This window comes from Mauremys mutica, chromosome 10 (assembly GCF_020497125.1).
Source record: "Mauremys mutica isolate MM-2020 ecotype Southern chromosome 10, ASM2049712v1, whole genome shotgun sequence".
NCBI lineage: Eukaryota > Metazoa > Chordata > Testudines > Geoemydidae > Mauremys > Mauremys mutica.
The window spans coordinates 68,538,691-68,566,128 of NC_059081.1; the positions used below are offsets into that span (position 1 = coordinate 68,538,691).

The following is a 27,438-nucleotide window of genomic DNA, read 5'->3' on the forward strand; positions in this document are numbered from 1 at the left end:
TTTTTGAAAATCAAAGAGCAGGTTGTAACTTTTTGTACTGAAAAATAGCTTTATTGAAACTGATTTGTTGGTGGCAAAAATGTCAGATCAACTCAAAATGTTCATTTTCCTCTGCTGGAAATATTGCAATGAAAATATCACTTACTTTTCAAAATGTTGATTTTAAAAAAGTTTCATTTCAAATTGGTTCAAAACTTCCTGGGAGGGAATTATTTTTTTCAACTGAATTTTCCAAATTAGGATATTTTATCTGAAATTTCTTGCAGGAAAATTTTGTTTTTTTTCCAGGGTGGATTTGATTTAAATCAAATTGATTTAAATAATTATTTAAATCACTAGTCGGGAAGACATGATTTAATCATAGAAGGTACACATTATACATTTTTAAAGTGATTTATTTTGAAAACTTTTTATATTAGTTTTACAGCTATATCAGAAAATTAATGATAGTTTGGTTATTTCATTTACCAAAGGTAACTGAAGCAGATATTTATGAAGTCATTAGGAGGTGAACTATTTCCAATTCAACAGGTTAATCATTAATATTTGGAGGATTTTCTTGCCATGCTGTATTAGGAGGAGAACATCACCAGACAGACATTTAAATTGTTTTATTTAACTAAAACAACAACATTATGTATTCTGGATTTTTTCTTCAACAGCAAACATATAATACTGGTATTTTAACAAAACAAGCATATGAATTTTTGAATTTAGTTAAACATTCAAGTTTTTTAAAATCAGGTTTGTTTTTGTTAAAATTGTTTAACTAAAATAGTTAAATGAAATATTTAAAAAACAAAACAAAAATTAAATAGTTTGTCAGCCAGGTCAACATGAGAAACTTAAAATATTGGCTTCAGCTAACTCGGTTGTCTTCACCTTCATTTCGCTGTTTGTTCATAATCTTGAAAAGAAAAACACACTTTCCTGCTTTTCCAGGTCCCAAACGATTTCTAAATTTGGAATTAATTAGTCCAAAGGAAGAAAATAGTCTCTCTACACCGGCAGAAGAAGCTACTGCTATTAAAAGTGAGATTATTACTTCAACGGTCTCTGACTCCAAGTGCTTAAGTGACTTCCACCAGTTCACTGGTGTGACTTTCTTTAAAACATCATCAGAAAACATATATTTCTTGAATTGTTCTTATTCCCAAACTGGGTCTTTTTTATGGTCTGCTGCCATTATAGATTTTCCCTTCTAGTGAGAGAATGGTAGATCTCAATTCAATGAAGGCTACACTCAGAAAGACCTCAAGACTTCTGGAATATGCTGCTCAAACAGTTGCACTTTTGTTTCTACTGCCTGTCCCTTCCTTCTCACATTTATCTCCAGACTTCTTCTCCTTGTCCAATCTATTCCGCCCCCAACAATCTTCTATTCATTGAACTTTTTGAAACTTTGCACTTTTAGAGAGAGGTAAGGGATTGACTCTGTGTACACAAATTTGCAGAGGGAGAATAGGGTTGAGGTCTGTTATTTCTCACCTCTATATATTATTTATTTATTTAAAAATCATTTTTTGCTGTTAACAAGACACAAATCCACAGTTTAAGAACTGCAAAACTAAGCATCTCTGATGGTATCTTCTAGACTGAGCACTGAGTCCCATTGGATAGATAGAAAGATTAACCTAAATAATCTATACAGAAGCCCCTGAAACCCCATAAAATTGGGTCCCTAATCCATGAACTATTGGAACTCATTTACAAAACTTTTCTTAAACATTACACGAATATATTGTCTCATACTATAGAATTAGAATTTATAATCCCTATTCCATGATGAGAGATCTTTGAGCTATAATGTATCTTAATTAAAACTATCTTTAGATAGCTTTTTTCCTCAAAAAGCATTTTATCAAAAAAATCTGATTTAAATTAAAAAAATCCATTTTTTTTTAAATAATTGATTTTTATCCACCCTGTTTTTTTCTAACCTGCACTACAAAACCTGGACTTTAGATTGTGAATTGTTTGAAGCAGGGATGGTCTCTTTTTGTGTTTGTGTGTGTGTGCACATGCACACGTGCAGTGTTGTAGCTATGTCTGTCCCAGCATATTAGAGAGAAAAGATAGGTGAGGTAATATTTTTTTACTGGATGAGCTTTCAGATTTCTTCTTCAGGTCTGAGGAACTTACTGGATGTCCCCTTAGGCTATGTCTACACTACCGCGGTAAGTCGACCTACGCTATGCAACTCCAGCTACATGAATAACGTAGCTGGAGTTGACGTACCTAAGGACGAGTTACCATTGGATCTACACTGTGGGGGGTCGACGGGAGAATATCTCCCATTGACCTACCTTACTCTTCTCGTTGTGGGTAGAGTACAGGGATCAACTGGAGAGTGATCTGCAGTCGATTTGGCAGGTCTTTACTAGACCCGCTAAATTGACCGCCAGTGGATTGATCTCAGAGTGTCGATCCCTGCCATAGTGTAGACCTGCCCTTCGTAAGTTGAGAGCTAGGTGGAGATGGATGGCAGGTGAGAGATCACTTGATCATTACCTGTTAGGTTCATTCCCTCTGGGGCACCTGGCATTGGCCACTGTCGGTAGGCAGGATACTGGGCTAGATGGACCTTTGGTCTGACCCAGTATGGCCATTCTTATGTTCTAGCTCTTTGTAAGCTTGAAAGCTTGTCTCTCGCCACCAAAAGTTGGTCCAATTAAAATAAAAATTACCTCACTCACTTTGTCTCCTTTTGTGTTTGTATGACACCAAGAACAATTACACCCTGATCCCTTGGAGGATCTAGACACTGCTATTACGTAAATGATAGCAGTTATGCTCATCCCATGAGGGAACAAAAACAAAAATGTGTCCAATCAGAACTGACCAAAGCAGCTTGAATTCATAATATTCACAAGCTCATGAGCTGGAGTTAGCCAGAAATTACTCTGTGAATAACAAATACCTTTAGAAAAAAATCAGTCTTTGCACAGAGAAGTCATAAAAGTAGATAGATGTGAATTCTGTTTAATAAATGGTTCTGTTCAAATTAGAGTTCATACGAAGATTGCAGGGCCTATAACGAAGGGGGATATAGTAATATCAGGTACCCCATGAACTCTATGCACAATGGGACCAAATTCAGCTGCAACAATGTTAAACTAACCTTACCATGGAACTTCATTTATCACCATGGAATACCCTTCATTTTCATCAGCGCCATCCCCAAACACCCACACAACTGTAGCAGATAGCTGAAAATCCTCACTGATGTAAAATTTCAGCAGTTATTTTTGACAGTGATGATAATGAAGGTTGGATTTGTTATGCTTTTCAGGTGGGCCAGCTCCGCTCCACTCCCTAGGCTTAGGTCCTGCAATGCTGCCCAGGTGACCTGGCTGAGAACCTCTAGGGGCATGGGAAGTTTATTATTTATACTGTTGTGGGCTGGGTTAAACCTCTTTGAAACTGAGCAGTGTAACTGCTGCCTTCATTTAAGATGATTGTAAGAAGCCATTAAACTTCTTTATGTGGGCAGGTAGCTGAAACAAGAGGCCTCCACCCCAAACATAGGCACTCACTGCCTCAAACTTGCAGGGTACTTTTGGGCAGACAGGTTGCTCTGCGTATTGTTTTGTGAAAGATTGTGGGTCTGAAAGAGACCTGGGGCAGAAAAACCAAGGGCACACGCAGAACAAGCACTGGGAACCTCACCCTGAGAAAAGCTAGGGGCAGGTCTATACTTAAAACTGCATTGGCCCAATTGTGCCGCTGCACCATTTTAGCAAAGATGCTTCTACACTGCTCCTGTTGGTGTAGTTAAGTCACCTCCATGAGAGGCAGTAGCTATGTCGACAGGAGAAGCCCTCTGGTTGAAAGAGTGCTGTCTGCACCAGGGAGTTCAGTTGGAATAACTGCATTGCTCAGGGGTGAGGATTTTTCAGATTTTCTGAGGGCTAGTCTACACTGGAGCGGCGGGGGGGGGGGGGGGATTGATCTAAGACACGCAATTTCAGCTACGTGAATAGTCGAAGTATCTTAGATCGATTTGCCTTGGGTCCTCACGGCGCGGGATCAACGTCTGCGGCTCCCCTGTCGACTCCGCTACCGCCGTTCGCACTGGTGGAGTTCCGGAGTCGACGGGGAGCGCGTTCGGGGATCGATATATTGCATCTAGATGAGACGCAATATATTGATCCCCGAGAAATCGATCGCTACCCACCAATAAGGCGGGTAGTCTGGACATACCCTGAGTTCTACCAATGTAAGAGAGCTTTTGCTGACTGGAAATGGGGCTTGGAGCTGTAAGTGAGCAAAGACCCTGTCTCTTGTTTGATTCCTGCTGCATTCATGGAAACAGGATTTTGTACATTCTTTGTCAACAAATACGATTACATCAGATACCTGGCTCCATCATCAATTTCTCCTTCTAATTGGAACAACCCGTAGGGCCCTAAAAGTTTGGCTAGCCGCTTGGGTCAAAAGAGGTGCTTGGGGCGGCATGCCGCGGGGGGCGCTCTGCCGGTAGGGCGGCAGGCAGGCCACCTTCGGCGGCATGCCTGCGGAGGGTCCGCTGGTTCCTCAGGACCGGCGACTGGCAGAGTGTCCCCCGCAGCATGCCGCCATGCTTGGGGTGGCGAAATGTCTAGAGCCGCCCCTGACCATTTTACAAGCAGTTTACAGGCATATAACGAAAAGGACAATCCTTGCCGCTGAACACTCACAAGCTCCAGGTTAGGATGGTGGGGGTGTGTTGGTAGGATGAGGTAACAATAAATCAAAGAGAGCTTAGTAGAAGAACAGAAATCTCAGCTCATCACTTGCGGAGCCAATGGCTGATGGGTTTGATTTGTTGGCATCACAGCAGAGGTTGGTTTTCAGAAGGGTTTTATGAGAGGATAAAGTGGCAGTTTTACAGATTCTGACAGGGAGTTTTCATCGTGCATCAGAGGCAGCAAGGGAGTAAGCAAGCAGGTACTTTGGAGAAGGTGATTGAGGTTGCTGAAATCAAGGGTTCTCAATTTTCTTCCCGAGACTCCCAACATGCTATAAAAATTCCTTGGTGCACTTGGGCCACAACTGTTTTTCTGCATACCCAGTAGCTTAAAAGGCAGGACTGACATTACGGGACAGCAAGCAGGGCACCTGCCTGTGGCCCCATGCCACTGGGGGCCGCTTAAAGCTTTGTTGCTCAGGCTGCGGCTTTCTGCTCTGGGCCCCAGCAAGCCCAAGCCTGCCCTGTTCTCTAGTTTATTGTGGCAGATCCCCTGAAACCTGCTCGTGGCCCTCCAGGGGTTGAGAACCACTGTTGTAACTGACAGTGGGAACAAGGGTTACTACCTTGACAAGCTAGTAGATCTGATACGGGGGGACGAGCTGGGGATGTGCCTTAATGGCAAACCCCAGGGGCTCATATTTCCTGCAGTGGAGGGACAGGCACAAGGCGGCGATGGAGGAATGAGCCAAGCAGCCCCTCGCCGCGGGCAGCGCCGGGGCGGCGGGTAAGCGGCCCCCAGAGCCAGTGCAGACCCCTGGCGCAGGCCCGGGCGGCTCGGGACCGCGGGGAGCCGTGGCGCGCGCTGCGCTGCACCCCGTGATTTGCCCCCGCCCCCGCCCCGCAGGGCTGCGGAACGGGGCGCGCTCAGCACCTCGCCCTGGCGAGACCCGGGGCCGCGCGCGGAGGGGGCGGGGCCAACCGTGGCTGGCGCGCGGCAGCGGCGGCTGCTGCTAATAAAGTTGGTGTTGAAAGAGCGGCCCCGCCCCGCGGCCCGGCGCTCCCGGAAGTGGAGGCGGGGTCGGGCCGGGCAGGCCGGGATGGTGGGGGCCGCTGCAGCCGGGACCTGACTTGGTGTCCAGGTGAGTCCGCCCGGCCCGGCGCCATCGAGCGCCCCTCCCCCCAGATAGACCGACAGGCCGAGGGACGCTGCCCCCCCCCAAGGGGACAGGCCGAGGGACGCTGCCCCCCCTTTCCTCTCCACCCCCCCCAAGGGGGACAGGCCGAGGGACGCTGCCCCCCCCAAGGGGACAGGCCGAGGGACGCTGCCCCCCCTTCCCTCTCCACCCCCCCAAGGGGACAGGCCGAGGGACGCTGCCCCCCCCTTCCCTCTCCACCCCCCCAAGGGGACAGGCCGAGGGACGCTGCCCCCCCCCCAAGGGGACAGGCCGAGGGACGCTGCCCCCCCCCCAAGGGGACAGGCCGAGGAACGCTGCCCCCCCCCCAAGGGGACAGGCCGAGGGACGCTGCCCCCCCTTCCCTCTCCACCCCCCCCAAGGGGGACAGGCCGAGGGACGCTGCCCCCCCCTTCCCTCTCCACCCCCCCCAAGGGGGACAGGCCGAGGGACGCTGCCCCCCCCTTCCCTCTCCACCCCCCCCAAGGGGGACAGGCCGAGGGACGCTGCCCCCCCTTCCCTCTCCCCCCCCCAAGGGGGACAGGCCGAGGGACGCTGCCCCCCCCCTTCCCTCTCCACCCCCCCCAAGGGGGACAGGCCGAGGGACGCTGCCCCCCCTTCCCTCTCCACCCCCCCCAAAGGGGACAGGCCGAGGGACGCTGCCCCCCTTCCCTCTCCACCCCCCCCAAAGGGGACAGGCCGAGGGACGCTGCCCCCCTTCCCTCTCCACCCCCCCAAAGGGGACAGGCCGAGGGACGCTGCCCCCCCCTTCCCTCCCCCCCACGGGGACAGGCCGAGGGACGCTGCCCCCCCTTCCCTCTCCACCCCCCCCAAAGGGGACAGGCCGAGGGACGCTGCCCCCCCTTCCCTCTCCACCCCCCCCAAAGGGGACAGGCCGAGGGACGCTGCACCCCCTTCCCTCTCCACCCCCCACATAGGTGACAGGCCGTGGGACGCTGCCCCCCCCTTCCCTCCCCTCCAAGGGGACAGGCCGAGGGACGCTGCCCCCCCCTTCCCTCTCCACCCCCCCAAGGGGGACAGACCTACCGAGCTGCCCCCCCTTCCCTCTCCACCCCCCCAAAGGGGACAGGCCGAGGGACACTGCCCCCCCTTCCCTCTCCACCCCCCCAAAGGGGACAGGCCGAGGGACGCTGCCCCCCTTCCCTCTCCACCCCCCCCCAAAGGGGACAGGCCGAGGGACGCTGCCCCCCTTCCCTCTCCACCCCCCCCAAAGGGGACAGGCCGAGGGACGCTGCCCCCCTTCCCTCTCCACCCCCCCCAAAGGGGACAGGCCGAGGGATGCTGCCCCCCTTCCCTCCCCCGCAAAGGGAACAGCTGGATGTTGCCCCCTCTGCAACCCCTTGCTCAGGGATGGACTCTGCCTCCCTGTCCTGCCCCTCCCACAGGGACAGACACTGCCCCCTTTTATCTCCCCTGCCCTGGAGACAGACTGACTGACACTGGCATCCCCCAACCTCTGGGGACAGACTGACAGTTAATTAGGAGCAATTCCGTGTACACAAGCCCTGAATCTGCCAACTCACCAGAGCTTCCAGCTACCACCTGCCCTGTTTAAATTACGCATCTCCATACATCAGCTTTTTTCTCCCACATCAATTGATTGTTTTGGAATCTCCCACATGATCAAATTAACACGTTTTGGGGGCTCATCTGTCCTCTGTTCCCGCCAAATAAATTCTGGACTCTCTCCATGCCCTCTTCTCTCCCTTCCTCCCCCGTTAACAAATTCTGAACACTTCCTGCTCTGCCCTTATTAATGCAGTCTACGGGATACTAAGGCCCAGTTCCTCAAATGCATTTAGGAGCCAGCAAGTTAAAGGAGTATGGATTGGATGAATGGACTATAAGTTGGATAGAAAGCTGGCTAGATCATTGGGCTGCACAGATAGTGATCAATGGCTCCATGTCTAGTTGGCAGCCGGTATCAAACGGAGTGCCCTAAGGGTCGGTCCTGGGGCTGATTTTGTTTAATATCTTCATTAATGATCATAGAATATCAGAGTTGGAAGGGACCTCAGGAGGTCATCTAGTCCAACCCCCTGCTCAAAGCAGGACCAATCCACAACTAAATCATCCCAGCCAGGGCTTTGTCTAGCCTGACCTTAAAAACCTCTAAGGAAGGAGATTCCACCCCCCGCCCCCCCAAGTAACCCATTTCAGTACTTCACCATTCACTGAGTGAAAAAGTTTTTCCTAATATCCAACCTAAACCTCCCCCAATGCAACTTGAGACCATTACTCCTTGTTCTGTCATCTGCTACCACTGAGAACAGCCTAGCTCCATCCTCTTTGGAACCCCCTTTCAGGTAGTTGAGAGCAGCTATCAAATCCCCCCTCATTCTTCTCTTCTGCAGACTAAACAATCCCAGTTCCCTCAACCTCTCCTCATAAGTCATGTGCTCCAGCCCCCTAATCATTTTTGTTGCCCTCCGCTGGACTCTTTCCAATTTTTCCACTTTGGAAAGAGTCCAGCAGAGGGCAACAAAAATGATCTGGAGCAGGGGTAGGCAACCTATGACACGTGTGCTGAAGTCAGCACTCGAGCTGATTTTTCAGTGGCACTCACACTGCCCAGGTACTGGCCCCCGGTCCGGGGGGCTCTGCATTTTAATTTAATTTTAAATGAAGCTTCTTAAACATTTAAAAACCTTATTTATTTTACATACAATAGTTTAGTTATATATTATAGACTTATAGAAAGAGACCTTCTAAAAATGTTAAAATATATTACTGGCACGTGAAACTTTAAATTAGAGTCAATAAATGAAGACTCAGCACACCACTTCTGAAAGGTTGCTGACCCCTGATCTGGAGGATGGTGTGGACTGCACCCTCAGCAAGTTTGCAGATGACACTAAACTGGGAGGAGTGGTAGATATGCTGGAGGGTAGGGATAGGATACAGAGGGACCTAGACAAATTAAAGGATTGGGCCAAAAGAAATCTGATGAGGTTCAACAAGGACAAGTGCAGAGTCCTGCACTTAGGACAGAAGAATCCCATTCACTCTTACAGACTAGGGACCGAATAGCTGGGCAGCAATTCTGCAGAAAAGGATCTAGGGGTTACAGTGTTTGAGAAGCTGGATATACCGGTAAGTCAACAGTGTGCCTTTGTTGCCAAGAAGGCTAACAGCATTTTGGGCTGTATGAATAAGAGCATTGCCAGCAGATCGAGGGACGTGATCATTCCCCTCTATTCGGCATTGGTGAGGCCTCATCTGGACTACTGTGTCCAGTTTTGGGCCCCACACTAGAAGAAGGATGTGGAAAAATTGGAAAGAGTCCAGTGGAGAGCAACAAAAATGATTAGGGGGCTGGAGCACATGACTTAGGAGGAGAGGCTGAGGGAACTGCGATTGTTTAGTTTGCAGAAGAGAAGAATAAGGGGGGATTTGATAGCTGCTTTCAACTCCATGGGTTCCAAAGAGGATGGATCTAGACTGTTCTCAGTGGTAGCAGATGACAGAACAAGGAGTAATGGTCTCAAGTTGCATTGGGGGAGGTTTAGGTTGGATATTAGGAAAAACTTTTTCACTAGGAGCGTGGTGAAGCACTGGAATGGGTTACCTAGGGAGGTGGTGGAATCTCCTTCCTTAGAGGTTTTTAAGGTCAGGCTTGACAAAGCCCCGGCTGGGATGATTTAGTTGTGGATTGGTCCTGCTTTGAGCAGGGGGTTGCCCTCCTGAGGTCCCTTCCAACCCTGATATTCTATGATTCCCATTGAAATCAATGTAAGTGAGGCACCTAAACACCTTTGGTGATCTGAGCCTTACTCTTGTCCAGGATCTGAGGGGACAGGAGCTACTCTTCCCCATGTGGTCATTCAGTTCTTTGTTATCCTGCCCCTCTGGGTAAAGTAGTAGGTGCTCCAGCTTTTGCCTTCTTCACTCTCGCTCCTTGTAAAAGTAGTAGTGCCTTTGCCACTCATTCCTTGTTCTTCCTCTCCTGTTCCCTGGGCTGCTCTCTGGTCCTTTCTCCTTCCTCCAGAGAGGTGAAATTGGTGGTTTCCCATCCTAGCTTGGCTCACTTTGCCAAGCAAGATTTACATTTCTCCTAGGTAAATGGAATTTCAGGACCAGATTTAGATGCTACTACACCCAGCGCATTCAAGCTCTTTGCATTTCTTATCAGTATAATATGCCACAAATATGATTTGTGATTTTGTAATTTTATTATTCAATTCTTTGCTATATTTTGTTCTTTTCAGCATTTCTGTTTTGTTCTTGTTTAATGCCTTAATTTCTCCTTCTGTGTATCTTCATTACCTAATTAATGCAATGGCATTTTGAGTTTCTAAAGTTTGGCATATAAATCAGAGCCTGGATCCATACTACTTTCTCCCCAGATTTTTGGAAAATAACTGCTTTTACAGGTATACTATCTAGATTTGCAGGCCTAAAATGTTTCCCTGCCTGTCTATTGTGTAGTATAAATGGATGTGCTAAGAAAGTGAAATTGCTGGTGCACGAATCGGGCACGTTTTACTTTACCGCTTGTTCACAAGAATGGATCATAGAGGTACAGAGCTGAAGTCTACACAGCAAAATCTCTCAAGTCCCTCATGTTATATTATGATTAATGTTGCCTTACCGGCCTCCTTGACGCCTCTGTTGGCTCTATTTTTGATCTGACCACATTACCTAGCCTTCAAGTGGCTCATCCTTCTTCACTATAAGTTCATGCTTCTTAAGAATATCTTTAAGGCCCTGCTTAACTGTGCCTCTTCCTATTTTTCTACTTTTAACTCAATTTGCTAACTTGTATGAAAATGGCAAACTGCTTTGCCTTCACTAGAATTTTACCTTGAGATAATCTAAGTCAAGTTACTAACGTAGGAACACATCCGTTTTCCTCCAGTGAAGTCAAAGTCTTACAGCGTGCGGTTTCCCCAGGCCTTGGTCCTGACCTACCAAAGAGAAATTTTCTCTAGAACTATCAGTGGTCTTGCATAAGTGCCTTCTGGCTGTTTAGCATATTGATTAGGTTTTGTGTTTGTAATTTTCAAGCACTAACCTTTATATACCTTTATGCAATGGATGTCCATAGTGATATATCACAGAAATCTTCACTAATTCCTTTAAGGGAAGACTGATGTAACAAAATGATCATTTCTTATCTTAGGAGCTGTGGCTGGCCCTCTGTATCTATCCAGATGCTTAAGGTTTGTCTACACTATGGAGACTATGCTAGAATAGCTATAGCTATACCGGTATAACTCAATCGTATAGATTGGGGTGGGCAAACTACGACCTGGGGGCTTCATCCGGCCCTCAAGCTCCTGCCAGGTAGTGGGGTCAGGGGCTTGCCCCACTTTGCGTGGCTCCCGGAAGCAGCGGCATGTCCTCCCTTCCGGCTCCTACCTGTAGGGGTAGCCAGAGGGTTCCGCATGCTGCCCCTGCCCCAAGCACCGCCCCCACAGCTCCCATTGGCCGGGAACCGCCAATGGGAGCTGCAGGGGTGTCACCTGCAGACATGGTAGCATGCAGTGCTGACTGGCCGCGCCTATGTGTAGGAGCTGGAGGGAGGACATGCTGCTGCTTCTGGGAGCTGCTTGAGATAAGTGCCGCCTGGAGCCTGCAATCCTGACCCCCTCCCATGCTCCAGCCCCCTGCCCCAGCTCTGATCCCCCTCTCACATTCTGAACCCCTCGGTCCCAGCCTGGAGCACCCCCTTGCAACCCAAACCCCTCATCCACAGCCCCACCCCAGAGCCCTCACCCCCTTCTGCACCCCAACCCACAATTTCATGAGCATTCATGGCCTGCCATACAGTTTTCATACCCAGATGTGGCCCTTGGGCCAGAAAGTTTACACCCAGCTTGACAGAAGGGGTTTTCAGTCAGTATAGGAATACCACCTCCCTGAGCAATGGTAGCCAGACCAATGGAAGCATTTTTCCATTGTCATAGCTGAATCTATTCAGTGGGTGAGGTCAGCATAGCTACATCCTTCAGGGGTGTGTTAGTTTTTTCCCCTCCACACCCCTGCCCAACGTAGCTATGTCTGCCTACCTTCTAAGTGTAGACCAGGTTGTAGGGCTGCTCCACCCCACGGTGCACTTTCTAAATGGGGGGTTAGGTCAGTTTAACTATCTCGGGGGTGTGGATTTTTCACACCTCCAGCATGTAGTCATACGGACCTAATTTTCTAGTGTAGACTAGGCTTTAGATGGCCCTCATCACCATATATCAGAGTGGTGTGTCTCCATCCACTATAGTTGTTTGGAATGCTGGCAAGTGTGGAGGAGGGCCTGGTGGGAGTGTTGCAGCGAGACTGGAGATTTCATATTATCCCTCCCTACAAGGGGATAGTCCCCTCTCCCCTTTCTGCAGGGTCAGAACTGATGAGAGGGTTCTTTTTTAATGCAGTACTTAGCACCTATAGAATATTAGCTTCCAGGGATATGCAAATACCCTCTAATGCTTGTAATTACTTAAAGATTCTGTGACCACCCCACCCCACCCCCACAGGAGACATTTTCTGTGTAATTCTGTGGAGGCAATGACATCAAGAAGTGGTATATTTTAGTTGATTAGCACAGTAAAACTTCACTGGAATCAGAGTGAAATCTACTGAATGTGTTAAAACAATTTTGAACTTTCTCTACTGTAATCACTTGCACTATAACTTAATGCACTAAAAGCCAACTCCTTAGTATTTACACCTGAAATTGTCTCAAGTTGTCCTGAGCACCATAGTGAAGCTGACCTAAGTCTCTATGTAGGTCGTGCTACCTCAATGGAAGAGTTCTTCTGTCAACCTACCTACCATCCCTTGGGGAGGTGGATTAACTACACCAACAGGAGAACCCCTCCTGTCCATATAGATAACATCTACACGGAAGTGCAACAACTGTGCAGATATGCTGCTGTAGCCTTTCAAGTGTAGACAAGCTGTCAGTAGGATACCACTTGGCTCTACATTTAATTGTAATTTGAAACTTTTGACTCTTTTGTGACTTAATCAGGCACTTTTGAACTGTAATGACTACTCTTATTTTGATGCTTGTGTTCCAGGTTGAAGATAGCAGTAATGCTAACGTTGGCAAGCAAACTGAAGCGGGATGATGGTGTCAAAGGGCCCCGTACATCCAACCCAGCTTCTGATTCTACTCGGAGAGTGTCTATTAGAGATAAATTGCTTGTTAAAGGTAATTGGTCCTTATGTTTAAAAGATTTGCTGTCCCATTAAATATAGTTACTTCAACTGACAAAACTAAATGCTGTACACAAGAGTTTATATCAATGTTTTTAAAAGGGCTTCCTTACATCACAAGGGTGTTGTGAAGTTAAATGCATTAAAGATTGCAAGAGACAAGATGGGTGAAGTAATATCTTTTATTGGACCAACTTCTGTTGCGGAGAGAGAGACGCATATGACAATTACAGATTTTAGGCACTTTGAGATCTACTGATGAAAAGTGCTATATAAGAGCTATGTATTAATACTACTATTACTGTTATTTGGACACACATTGCTGTGCACTGTACATTATATAAGCAGTAATCTCCAGATCTGAGAGTCAGCCACTGAAATGTTAAGTTCAAACTTTGTGTTACTAGTAGCCACTTAGGTGCAAGTAATGCCCCCCCCCCCCCCCAAAATTCTGTCAATAGACCATTCTTTTATATTATTAGTGCTAAAGTCCAGTGTTTGACAGCGCAGTCATCAAATAATCAGTTGTGATTATATGGTGATAACATTAGTATTACTGAATAAACTGGACAAGAAGATCAAGTTGATTCAGAAGGAAAATATTTGTTAACAGAAATACAGGTAACTGGCTATGACAGGAAAGCACGTTCTGAAAGTAAGTGACAATGGAGGTAATTCTCAGTGACTTCTTAACTATGATTAAATGAAATCTTTGAACATTAATATCTTTGAAATGAAAAAGAAATAGCCAGTTCAGACGATAATGCTATGGCCTATTTCGGGGCAACGGAAAGTTGTGGGTAAGAAATGTAGATAAAAAAAATGTTCAGCAGCACATCTTATTGATCTCTCAGAGGGGCTTTTGTAGACTGCAGCGAGCTGGATATCAGTCTGTGGGAAGATCCCCTAGTTTCTGCAGATTTCTGCTACAGCAGACTAAAAATTTTGCAGCAATTCTGTGTAAATGGGGAAAAAAGGCAATGACCAGTGAACTAAATATGAAAATGAATAATAAAATCAGGATAGCATTTTTATATTAAAACCAATAATTTTCCTGCTGCCAAATCTTATGTGGTATAGGATATTGCATTTAAAATCTCAAAGCACTTTGCATTTTGAGGGTGGGATGTGGCTTAACTCCTCTTTTCCCCATCCTTGCAACACTATACAGCTTTTCACTACCCCAGGTGTTCCACTGCATATAATAATGGATAACCTGGTTAGGCTGATGTTTTTGCTAAAAACAATTAGTGAATTTATCAATGTTGACCTGTAAGTTGTCATAGTGAAGTTCCGTGGTCTGTTCAAATGCAACCGTTCATATTTCTCAGTCCCATTGTTTCAGGATTACTAGAAATTGACCTCAGCACATCAGTTTATATTAATTTTGTGTTGGGCATGTTACTTCTGAACCGTAGTGCTAGAAACCTGTGTTTTAAAATGAAAGCTTAGATTCTGTCACATAACAGCACAGCAGCGAATCAATTTGTTGTAAATTTTGCATTTTCCTGTAGTCATGCCCTATCTTCCTTCATTTGTGTAGCTGGGTCGGGGGAGGTTTCAATTCAGGTTACAGATGCTTGTGACCACTGTTCAGGTCTCTCAAAAAGCTTGCCAAGAGCATCTAGCTGAAAGAGTTAAAGTGTGGATTTGCTTTGCTTTGCAGTTTAGCTATTAGTGTGGTTTTATCTGCCCTGTGTGTTAAAGGAAAATGGTGATGTAGTATAAAGTACATTCTAATCACTACTTATAATACAAAAGAGTAAAATACTATATTTAAACCTTTCATTTTCTGTCAGATGAATTTTCATAGCACCCTTCATGGCAACAATGTACTTTAATTACAAAAATGTAGAAATATATATTCATATTCTTCCTCCTGCATTCAGTGGGAAAGTGATATAAAGATATAACCATTGCTGTAACCATCACTAACAAACTTTAATAAACTGAATGTTAGGTAAGTTACAAATTCCAAATTGACAATTGAAATTAGAACTAAAAGCAACAAGCCGACAAATCTCAACCACAGCAACCAATTATTAAATAAAATGAGCCTTATGTCAGGACCAGAGTTGAACTGGTCTAGAGGGAGAAATTCTGGGGGATGGGTGTGCTGGCCATCAAGGGAACTGACATCAGAACAAACAAGCTGATCTTAACTATTGCTGTGGGTACAGGTGGAGAGAGAGTCTCAGGTAATTGGGTCCTGGAAGATTTGAGGCTTAAAAGATTATTCGCTAGCACATTCATTGCTCAGATCTTGTCTAAACTTGCATCTGAAGAAGTGGGTATTCACCCACGAAAGCTCATGCTGCAAAACGTCTGTTAGTCTATAAGGTGCCACAGGATTCTTTGTTGCTTGTCTAAACTAGGTACATTTCTGGAAAGTTTCCCATTGTTAACATTAATTCAGCTGACCAGGTGTTGTCAGTGTGATGAGCCTTAGTGTAGATGGGGTTTCAGCTGCTGATGTGGTTTTCACACCGTATTATTTAGACCTGCAGGGAGCAAATTTTAATTGACAGGGAACTAATAAACTGTGTTGGCAGCCAAAAGCCTGTATACACTAGGGCTTCTAACATTGCAAACAGTTCAGCTGAACCAATGTGAGCAATGGTGAGACATTCTTCAAAATTCTTTCTATTTTAGAGGGGACAATGATGACTCACCTTGTACTCAACTTCAGGCAGCTGCACTATGCTCAAGCCAAAGCTTCTGGGTGAATTTTATGGGGAGCCTTAAGTATAAGAACATAAGAAAGGCCGTACCGGGTCAGACCAAAGGTCCATCTAGCCCAGTATCTGTCTACCGACAGTGGCCAATGCCAGGTGCCCCTGAGGGAGTGAACCTAACAGGCAATGATCAAGTGATCTCTCTCCTGCCATCCATCTCCATCCTCTGACGAACAGAGGCTAGGGACACCATTCTTACCCATCCTGGCTAATAGCCATTAATGGACTTAGCCACCATGAATTTATCCAGTCCCCTTTTAAACATTGTTATAGTCCTAGCCTTCACAACCTCCTCAGGTAAGGAGTTCCACAAGTTGACTGTGCGCTGCGTGAAGAAGAACTTCCTTTTATTTGTTTTAAACCTGCTGCCTATTAATTTCATTTGGTGACCCCTAGTTCTTGTATTATGGGAATAAGTAAATAACTTTTCCTTATCCACTTTCTCAACATCACTCATGATTTTATATACCTCTATCATGTCCCCCCTTAGTCTTCTCTTTTCCAAACTGAAGAGTCCTAGCCTCTTTAATCTTTCCTCATATGGGACCCTCTCTAAACCCCTAATCATTTTAGTTGCTCTTTTCTGAACCTTTTCTAGTGCTAGAATATCTTTTTTGAGGTGAGGAGACCACATCTGTACACAGTATTCGAGATGTGGGCGTACCATGGATTTATATAAGGGCAATAATATATTCTCAGTCTTATTCTCTATCCCCTTTTTAATGATTCCTAACATCCTGTTTGCTTTTTTGACCGCCTCTGCACACTGCGTGGACATCTTCAGAGAACTATCCACGATAACTCCAAGATCTTTTTCCTGACTCGTTGTAGCTAAATTAGCCCCCATCATGTTGTATGTATAGTTGGGGTTATTTTTTCCAATGTGCATTACTTTACATTTATCCACATTAAATTTCATTTGCCATTTTGTTGCCCAATCACTTAGTTTTGTGAGATCTTTTTGAAGTTCTTCACAATCTGCTTTGGTCTTAACTATCTTGAGCAGTTTAGTATCATCTGCAAACTTTGCCACCTCACTGTTTACCCCTTTCTCCAGATCATTTATGAATAAATTGAATAGGATTGGTCCTAGGACTGACCCTTGGGGAACACCACTAGTTACCCCTCTCCATTCTGAGAATTTACCATTAATTCCTACCCTTTGTTCCCTGTCCTTTAACCAGTTCTCAATCCATGAAAGGACCTTTCCTTTTATCCCATGACAGCTTAATTTACGTAAGAGCCTTTGGTGAGGGACCTTGTCAAAGGCTTTCTGGAACTCTAAGTACGCTATGTCCACCGGATCCCCCTTGTCCACATGTTTCTTGACCCCTTCAAAGAACTCTAATAGATTAGTAAGACACGATTTCCCTTTACAGAAACCATGTTGACTATTGCTCAAGAGTTTGTTTTTCTATGTGTCTGACAATTTTATTCTTTACTATTGTTTCAACTAATTTGCCCGGTACCGACGTTAGACTTACCGGTCTGTAATTGCCGGGATCACCCCTAGAGCCCTTTTTAAATATTGGCGTTACATTAGCTAACTTCCAGTCATTGGGTACCGAAGCCGATTTAAAGGACAGGTTACAAACCTTAGTTAATAGTTCCACAACTTCACATTTGAGTTCTTTCAGAACTCTTGGGTGAATGCCATCTGGTCCCGGTGACTTGTTAATGTTGAGTTTATCAATTAATTCCAAAACCTCCTCTAGTGATACTTCAATCTGTGACAGTTACTCAGATTTGTCACCTACAAAAGCCAGCTCAGGTTTGGGAATCTCCCTAACATCCTCAGCCGTGAAGACTGAAGCAAAGAATCCATTTAGTTTCTCCGCAATGACTTTATCATCTTTAAGCGCTCCTTTTGTATTTTGATCATCAAGGGGCCCCACTGGTTGTTTAGTAGGCTTCCTGCTTCTGATGTACTTAAAAAACATTTTGTTACTACCTTTGGAGTTTTTGGCTAGCCGTTCTTCAAACTCCTCTTTGGTTTTTCTTATTACACTCTTCAGGGGCGGCTCTAGGCACCAGCAAAACAAGCTGGTGCCTAGGACGGCAAAATGTAGGGGGCGTTCCCTGCCGCCGGGGGGGGGGCGGCAGGCTGGGCCGGCGGACCTGCCGCAGTCATGCCTGCGGGAGGTCCACCGGAGCCCCGGGAGGACCGGACCTGCCGCAGGCATGACTGCGGAGGGGGCGCTCGTCCCGCGGCTCGGCTGGACCTCCCGCAGGCATGCCTGCGGCAGCTCAAGCAGAGCCGCCGGACCCGCGAACCGTCCGCAGCCGCGGGAGGTCCAGCCGAGCCACGCGGGACCAGTGGTCCCTCTGCAGTCATGCCCGCGGGAGGTCCGCTGCTCCCGCGGCTCTGGGGCGCCTCCCGCGCATGACTGCTTGGGGCGGCCAAAAACGTAGAGCCGCCCCTGACACTCTTGCACTTAAGTTGGCAGTGTTTGTGCTCCTTTCTATTTGCCTCACTAGGATTTGACTTCCACTTTTTAAAGGAAGTGTTTTTATTTCTCACTGCTTCTTTTACATGGTTGTTAAGCCACGGTGGCTCTTTTTTAGTTCTTTTACTGTTTTTCTTAATTTGGGGTATACATTGAAGTTGGGCCTCTATTATGGTGTCTTTAAAAAGGGCCCATGCAACTTGCAGGGATTTCACTTTAGTCACTGTATCTTTTAACTTTTGTCTAACTAACCCCCTCATTTTTGTATAGTTCCCCCTTTTGAAATTAAAGGCCACAGTGTTGGGCAGTTGAGATGTTCTTCCCACCACAGGGATGTTGAATGCTATTGTATTATGGTCACTATTTCCAAGCGGTCCTGCTATAGTTACCTCTTGGACCAGCTCCTGCGCTCCACTCAGGATTAAATCTAGAGTCACCTCTCCCCTTGTGGGTTCCCGTACCAGCTGCTCCATGAAGCAGTCATTTAAAGTATCGAGAAATTTTATCTCTGCATTTCGTCCTGAAGTGAAATGTTCCCAGTCAATATGGGGATAATTGAAATCCCCCACTATTATCGGGTTCTTAATTTTGATAGCCTCTCTAATTTCCCTTAGCATTTCATCATCACTATTACTGTCCTGGTCAGGTGGTCGATAATAGATCCCTACTGTTATATTTTTACTAGAGCATGAAATTTCTATCCATAGAGACTCTATGGAACCTGTAGATTCGCTTAAGATTTTTACTTCATTTGAATCTACACTTTCTTTAACATATAGTGCCACTCCTCCCCCTGCACGGCCTGTTCTGTCCTTCCGATATATTTTGTACCCCGGAATGATTGTGTAGAAACAATTACCTTAATTTATTTAGCTTGGAGGTTTTTCACTTACAGATGCCTGTTGCACAGTATGTCAGGAAGGAGTGACCAGTCTCTTGGGAATTGTGTACATTAAAAGCAGTGATCCAATTGGTTTTTACTTCACGTGTTGTCTACAGTGCAAGAAATAAATACTCCCTGTTTCCAATGGGTGTCAGCAAGAATTGATGTTGAACCAGTGCTGAAACATGATTTAGCTGTGAGCGTAGATAGGCAGGAGCAAGCAATGTTCAGCACCATTTTCCTTGTCTTTACTGTGACAAAGTTCCTCCTCTACCTTGGTGGGTCCTGTGCTTATTGACGGATTTACTCACCTCAGAGATTCACCATGTGGGTCAGGAAATAGCCCAGAGACCTTCCCCTCTGGTAGAAGCCACAGTCCAGGTCAATTCACTCCTGTGTCTGATCAGGAGTTGGGAGGAACCCAGGCCCACCCTCTACTCTGGGTTCCAGCCCAGAGACCTGTGGACTGCAGCTGTCTAGAGTGTCTCCTGATACAGCTACACGACAGCTGCAACTCCCTGGGCTACTTCCCCATGGCTACCTCCCAACACCTTCTTTATCCTCACCACAGGATCTTTCTCCTGGTGTCTGATAATGCTTGTACGCCTCAGTCCTCCAGCAATATGTCTTCTGACTCTCAGCTCATAGTGCCTCTTGTTCCCAGCTCCTTACATGCACACTACAAACTGAAGTGTGAGGTCCTTTTTAACTCAGGTGCCCTGATTAGCCAGCCTATCCTAATTGATTCTAGCAGTTTCTTCTTAATTGGCTCCAGGTGTCCTAATTAGCCTGCTTACCTTAGTTGGTTCCAGCAAATTCCTGCTTGTTCTGGAACTGCCCCTGTTACCTTACCTAGGGAAAAGGGATCCACTTAATCTGGGACTAATATATCTGCCTTCTAACACTCTCCTGTAGCCATCTGGCCTGACCCTGTCAATATGTATAGCTGAACCAGTATTAAACACAATTCAACTGTATCTGTTACCTGTTGCTGATGTTTCTTGTCAGTTACAGATATGTTTTGTAGTGCAGACAAGGCCTCAAAATCCAGGAGTAGAGATGAATCCAACAGGATACCCACTCTGTAAAGTATTTTGGTGATAGGTGGGCATTCCTTTAATTGGTGCAGATAGTCTCAGCCCATTCTACTAGATGTTTTACACTTTCAACAAGTTATTCTTGCATCCGAAGAAGTGGGTATTCACCCACGAAAGCTCATGCTGCAAAACGTCTGTTAGTCTATAAGGTGCCACAGGATTCTTTGCTACTTTCAACAAGATATCACTTCAATCTTGACATGATAATCACAGCCAGTTGATTTTCATGTAGGTGTCTATTTTGGCCAGGCTTTGGGGAAGGAATGAAACAGTAGAATCTGTGTTTGGTGAGAGAAGTGAAACTGGATATCGTTAGCATACTAATCACACTGCAGCCTAAAAAATATCTAGCTATCAGCCAGCTGTCACAAATAACCCAGATGCCATTTTGACTATCTGATGTAGATTGGGACATAGCTGGCCGGGGTATGGCCCCTAGCTTGATTTTTAAAGGTTTTAAACACTGTGTACACTAAGTGCAAACAATATTTTAAAGAGCACTTAATTAAAACATTCTAGATAGGGGTGCTTTCAAATTAGTACCTTTTTTCTAATCTAGATGAGATCTTAATGAGTTTGAAGACCACATATGAATGAGGTGGTAACTTTAACATCTAGTAACTTAAATATCACCTCTAACTCATTATTTTAGCAGAATTATTCTTATCAGCTAGGGATTCCCATAATCAGTTGTTCTGGGATGCACTGGTGGATATAGGAGTTTAAGATGGCCTCTCTAATTTAAGTTTTTAAAGGTTCTGCTAAAAATAAGGGGGCCTCTCTCCTATCCTTTTGGTCACTATCTATCTGTAGGCTTGCCTTTGACCAATCCCCTGTGCAAACGTTAATATTATTAATGCTAATACAAGTCATGGATAAGGCTACGATTATGTCACAGAAGTCAGGGAATCTGACTTCCATTGACCTCCGTGATGTTTTCTGCCTTGTGTTTGGTGCTCCCAGCCAGCCTTACCCACACAGCTCCCAGCACCTGTCTTGGTGGGGGGACCCTGCAGCTGACCAGCTGCAGCGAGCAGGGGAACCCCAAGCTCCCATGCACTGCAGTGGTGGGGGACCCGGGATCCCCAGCAGCAGTGGGTGCTCAACCTGCCTACCCCTTTTGTCAGGGATATTTTTAGTGATAGTCAGAGACAGGTCACAGTCAGAGACAGGCTTCCCTGAATTTTTGTTTGTTGCCCGTGACCTGTCCATGACTTTTACTAAAAATATCCATGATGAAAACTTAGCCTTAGTCATGGACTAGGAGGACCCTGTTGTGCTAGGGATTGTACAAACACAGAACAAAAAAATGGTCCGTGCCCTGATGATCTTATGGGGGGAAATAATTCTATGGGAGTTCGGGATGTTGTTTTCCAGCTGTTACCCTCTGGCCACTGGTGGCTACTGTCATGGCTGATAAGCAGTAATTGATGACTGCTTCTCCCTTGCTAATTGCTTCTGCAATTGATGTAGCACAGTTAAGAGCTCCATAATGATTGCCAGGTCTGGGAGCCAAACAGGAGGTATACACAACATCTGGGGAGAGGAACAGATCAGAACTTGGCGTGATCTGTAGCCTAAAATCCCTGAGAGAGACTGTTCTTTGGGGCTTTCACTGAGGTAATATGATAGAAGAGGATCAGAAACAAAGCCCAGAGTTGGAAGAATTGGGTGTCTGAGAGAAGAAGAGAATGGGGAGTAGTAGTTCAGGCTGTGCGCTCCTCAAGAGAAGCTATGAGGGGAAAAATGGAGAGAGACCAAATAGAAACTAACATAAATTGAAGGAGAAATGCAGAGATGAGCCAGATGTACAGAGTGGGGATAAAGAGTGATGGAGGGAGCAGGCTGGGGTAAATGAAAGAGGGCAGAAATAATTGTCCTAAAAGGTGCTCTGCATTTTTGTCATTCCTCCCCCCCTCCCGCCGCCTCCCCACCGAGGAATGCTGAATGTAACATTCTTGCTATAGCAACTTGTCTTAGGTCATATCTATGCTACAAAGTTTTGCCAGTGCAAGTTATGTCAGCGTACAGCCACCGCAGTTAGTATATCACTTGTGCACATGCTTATGTGGCGCCTTGCGTCGGTGCAGCATGTACTCACCAGGAGTGCTCATGCTGATGCACGATGCAGTGCACCATGGATAGGTACCTGAGTGTGCAGCACTGTCTTTTGGGTAGTTTTGGCAATGCATGGTGGGGCAGAAATGACTTGTGTAGGAGCAAGGGGTGAATTTCCCATAAGGCAGTGCTCTCCATGCCATAATATCTCTATCCCATCATTTTCCTACCTATTTTCAATTTCCTATGAATCCAGCCATGACTTGTCACTGTCCACCATCTCTGACAGAAACATGGAAACTGCACAGCTCTGCACTGCTGTCATGTGTTTCAAGCACAGGATGCATGATCCTACGGTATTTGCAGAGCCTCAAGAAGAACCATAGGGAACATGACAATTTCTTGGCGGTCAGTTGGCGGTGCAACATAGCGAAAACCAATTCAGGATGGTTGGTGGGGTTCATGGAGCAGCTGCAAATGGTGGAGCACCACTTCTGGGCCCAAGAAACTACCACTGACTGGCGGGATCGTATCGTAATGCAGGTTTGGGATGATGCACAGTGGCTGCAGAACTTTCAGATGCACAAGGCCACATTCCTAGATCTGTGTCCTGAGCTTGCCCCAGGAATCCACCTCAAGGACACCAAAATGAGAGCTGCACTGACAATGGAGAAGGGAGTGGTGATCCAGATTGCTATCAGTCAGTAGGAGGTCATTTGGAGTGGGAAAAATCCACTGGCCATTGTCATGCAGGGCTGGCGCTTCCATTAGGCGACCCTAGGCAGTCGCCTAGGGTCGGGGGGCGGCATTTTGTGCACGGTAGCTTCTGGTTCCGCTCCTGTCGCGCCGCCAAAGGACCTTCTGCTGATGTGCTGCGGAAAACAGCGGCAGGCAATTGAGCAGCTCAATGGGTGCCGCTGTTGCCTGCGGCATTTCGGCGGAGGGTCCTTCTTCAGCGGCGCGATGGGAGTGGAACCGGAAGCTCCCGCGTGCCCCGTGGGGAATGCACAAAATGCTGCCCCCCGAATCCTGCCTAGGGTGCCAGAAACTCTGGCGCCGCTCCTGTTGTCATGCATGTATGCAGGGCCATTAATTGTCCCCTGATATTCAGGACTGTGATTCTGGGAATGAATAGGACATAGAATCATAGAATCTCAGGGTTGGAAGGGACCTCAGGAGGTCATCTAGTCCAACCCCCTGCTCAAAGCAGGACCAAACCCAACTAAATCATCCCAGCCAGGGCTTTGTCAAGCCTGACCTTAAAAACCTCTAAGGAAGGAGATTCCACCACCTCCCTAGGTAACCCATTCCAGTTCTTCACCACCCTACTAGTGAAAAAGTTTTTCCTAATATCCATCCTAAACCTCCCCCTCTGCAACTTGAGACCATTACTCCTTGTTCTGTCATCTTCTACCACTGAGAACAGTCTAGATCCATCCTCTTTGGAACCCCCTTTCAGGTAGTTGAAAGCAGCTATCAAATCCCCCCTCATTCTTCTCTTCTGCAGACTAAACAATCCCAGTTCGCTCAGCCTCTCCTCATAAGTCATGTGCTCCAGACCCCTAATCATTTTTGTTGCCCTCCACTGGACTCGCTCCAATTTATCCACATCCTTCTTGTAGTGTGGGGCCCAAAACTGGACACAGTACTCCAAATGAGGCCTCACCAGTGCTGAGTAGAGGGGAATGATCACATCCCTCGATCTGCTGGAAATGCCCCTACTTATACAACCCAAAATGCCATTAGCCTTCTTGGCAACAAGGGCACACTGTTGACTCATATTCAGCTTTTCATCCACCGTAACCCCTAGGTCCTTTTCTGCAGAACTGCTGCCCAGCCATTCGGTCCCTAGTCTGTAGCAGTGCATGGGATTCTTCCGTCCTAAGTGCAGGACTCTGCACTTGTCCTTGTTGAACCTCATCATATTTCTTTTGGCCCAATCCTCTAATTTGTCTAGGTCCCTCTGTATCCTAGCCCTACCCTCCAGCGTATCAACCACTCCTCCCAGTTTAGTGTCATCTGCAAACTTGCTAAGGGTGCAGTCCACACCATTAACTCCAGATCGTTAATGAAGATATTGAATAAAACCGGCCCCAGCACCGACCCTTGGGGCACTCCACTTGATACCGGCTGCCAACTAGACATGGAACCATTGATCAGTACCCGTTGAGCCCGACCATCTAGCCAGTTTTCTATCCACCTTACTGTCCATTCATCCAGCCCATACTTCTTTAACTTGCTGACATAACTGATGGCTTTCCAGCTATGGGTTTCCTGAATTATGGTGAAGCAATAGACAGCACATACATCCTCATTTTGGCCCAGAGCCCGTGCCACAGAATACATCAACAGAAAGGGCTACTTTTCCATGGTTATGCAGGCGCTGGTGGATCTCCTGGGATTTTTCAAAGACATCAGTGGTGGCTTGTCAGAGAAGGTGCATGACACTCACATCTTTAAGAACACAGGACTGTTCAGAAAGCTACAAGTGGGGAACTTTCTTTCCCACAGATGGATTATTACCCTTGGTGATGTTGAAATGCCAAGAGTAATCCTGGGGAACCAGCCTACCCCTTTCTTCCTTGGCTCATGAAGCTGTGCACTGGCCATCTCAACAGCAGCCAGGAAAGATTCAACTACAGGCTCAGCATGTGCAGAGTGACAGTCGAATGTAAGGGCACTGACATTGTTTACTCACCAGATTGGATCTCCGTGTGAAAACAATCCCAAAGCTTATAGCTGCCTGTTGTGTACTGCATAATATTTGGGAAGCAAAGGGGGAACACTTGCTGCAGGGGTGGAGAGCGGAGGCAGAGCCGCTGTCTGCTGAGTTTGAACAGCCAGATACAAGGGCTATCAGATGAGCTCAGCAAACAGCTATGTGGCTCAAGGAGGCTTTGAAAGAGCAATTTAACAGCGAGCCAAATTATGTGCTGTGGTGTACTGTACTCAATCTGGGATAGCAGTTTGGGGGCCTGTTAACGAATTGTGTGGTGCTTACTGCACATCTGTGTTTATATCAATGACCATACATATGTTGGTGGTGGTGGTGGAGTGGGGGGGTTGCCTTATGTTTGACAACTATAGTGTTTGGCAGTGATCCAGGGTGAAGTGAATGTTCTACTTGGGAGCTGGGTCCCCCATGATCCCTACTGGCATTTAATGTGTAGTGAGAGCACTACTTTATAGTTTATAAACTAATAAAGATGAATAACTTTAAAAACACAAGCATTTTATTCACTAACAAAAACTGATTAAAAAAATAATCTGATGAACTTAAAAGTTAAATACATGTTCACGTAAAAAAATGTAGGAACCTTAATTAATAAACCAGAGGAAGGACCATGGATGTCCATTGTAGCTACGCATACATCAACTTTTGCTCTCATAGGTCACTGTAGGTAAATCTGCTGTTGTCCATGCTTTTCGCTGGTGTTGAGTGGTAGGGGTAGGCAGGCTGGCCCTGAAGCCATGAGGAATGCTGAGGGGGTGTCAGCGGATTGGTTTGGAGCAGGAATCAGGCCTAGCAATCGGAGTCCGAATGTCAGAGAAAAGGGTTGAGACAGAGTTGAAGTCAGGAGTCGAAGGCTGGAACTGGATTAGCAGGAGTGAGGAGAGGGAGGAGCAAGGTTGGAATAGGATGGGAACAAAGCTGGATGCAGGGCAGAATCTGGGCTGGAGCAGTGGAGGAGCAAAGCAGGAATGGGGCTTGGAGAGTCGTAAGAATGGCCATACTGGGTCAGACCAAAGGTCCATCCAGCCCAGTATCCTGCCTACCAACAGTGACTAATGCCAGGTATCCCAGAGGGAGTGAACCTAACAGGTAGTAATCAAGTGATCTCTCTCCTGCCATCCATCTCCACTCTCTGACAAACAGATCCACTGTTTTCTTGTCACCTGGGTCAATCATTTTGCTGATGTGGAGGGAGTCCCCCTCAAGGCCGCAATGGCTGCTGCTACAGATGAAACACACCAAGGTTCCATTGTCAGGATAGTAGGAACAAAAGGTGAAATTTAAGATTCAGAACCCTCCTCTCACCCCCTTCTCTTGCTCCCTTAGTTAAACAAGACAATGTTATCGACACTTCTGCTTTGGAGTTCCTGATTCCCAGTGCCACACTCAGCTCAAGCCATGGTGAGAATGATCCACCAGGGGTTAGGGAAACAAGGAGGAAATTGCTTGGTTGCATGGAACTGAGTATAGAACAATGGCACTGAATATCGGCACCATTTTCCACAGGAGGTGGTGTTAGCTGATACCTCACCCCTGAGAGTAACAATGGCAGAGAGAACTTAGCTGCTGCTGGCATCCTGAAGCTGCTCGACCCTGTATGCTTCTAGCCTGTGTGCTGCAATGGTGCCTGCTGAAGTTATCACCACCTGGTGTGGGAAAGTGTCCTACCGCGGAGGAAGAAATAAGTCTGCCATTCCTAGAAACCTTTGGGAGAGGATTGCAATGTACCTCCACGGAAGTTTCATTGAGAGCTCTGAGAATTCAAGGAAGAGACGTGCACATAAACTGTTCCACATGGCCTGTCCTGCCTAACTATAGGTGAATGAAAAGCTGATAGCAATTCTGTTTCTGTTGTACTGCTACCTCTTCTAGCACGAGAAAATTAATAAAAGGCAAAAGCTGCGTCCTGCTAAGTTGGGAGTGCCGTTCTTGTCACGAAAAATTTATCTACACGCTTACCCAAGAGTCCTTTCCCTACATTGGGCTCACCTGGCGGGACTGGTAAAACTGTGATCAAGTCAAAAACAGATCCTGTCCTTTATACTCCTCCTCTTCCTCATTATCTGCCACTACCACCTCGTTATTGTTCTCGGCAAGGAGCCTATGACTCTGGTTCCTTGGAGGTATCCACAGTGGTGTGCGGGGTGGTGATAGGGTCTTCGCTATCCAACTCATTTTAAAAGCGGCAGGTCTGCGGTTGGGCACCAGATTGTTGGCCTTTCTGGCCTTCTACTATGCCTGCGGTAGTTCTTTTGCTTTCACATGGCACTGCTGCCGTTCCCTGTCTTACCCCTTCTCTTGCATCACCCAAACAAACTGCTCATAGATGTCTGTGGCTGGTTCAGACCTGTGTCTGCACAGCCTCTTCTCCCCACAGGCCCATGCGATCCAGTATCTCCTGTCTGCTCCAGGGAGGAGCGCATCTGGAGCATGATCATCTGGGCAGATGTGCACAGCACTGGAG

General features: G+C 46.5%; 1 protein-coding gene across 3 annotated transcripts in view; it reads left to right on the forward strand.

Moving 5' to 3' along the window:
* The window catches only part of UBE2F (ubiquitin conjugating enzyme E2 F (putative)), a 177,818-nt gene that overhangs the window by 31,693 nt on the left and 118,687 nt on the right, over positions 1-27,438 (forward strand). The window contains exons 1-3 of one of the 3 annotated variants that reach the window (XM_045033076.1): positions 5,711-5,811; positions 10,988-11,027; positions 12,882-13,015. In XM_045033076.1, coding sequence (XP_044889011.1) covers positions 12,898-13,015 — 118 coding nt within the window. In that variant the 5' untranslated portion in view covers positions 5,711-5,811; positions 10,988-11,027; positions 12,882-12,897. Of the gene's footprint in view, positions 1-5,667; positions 5,812-10,987; positions 11,028-12,881; positions 13,016-27,438 lie in introns of those variants that run through there. The other 2 variants (XM_045033075.1, XM_045033077.1) reach the window with 2 other exon arrangements.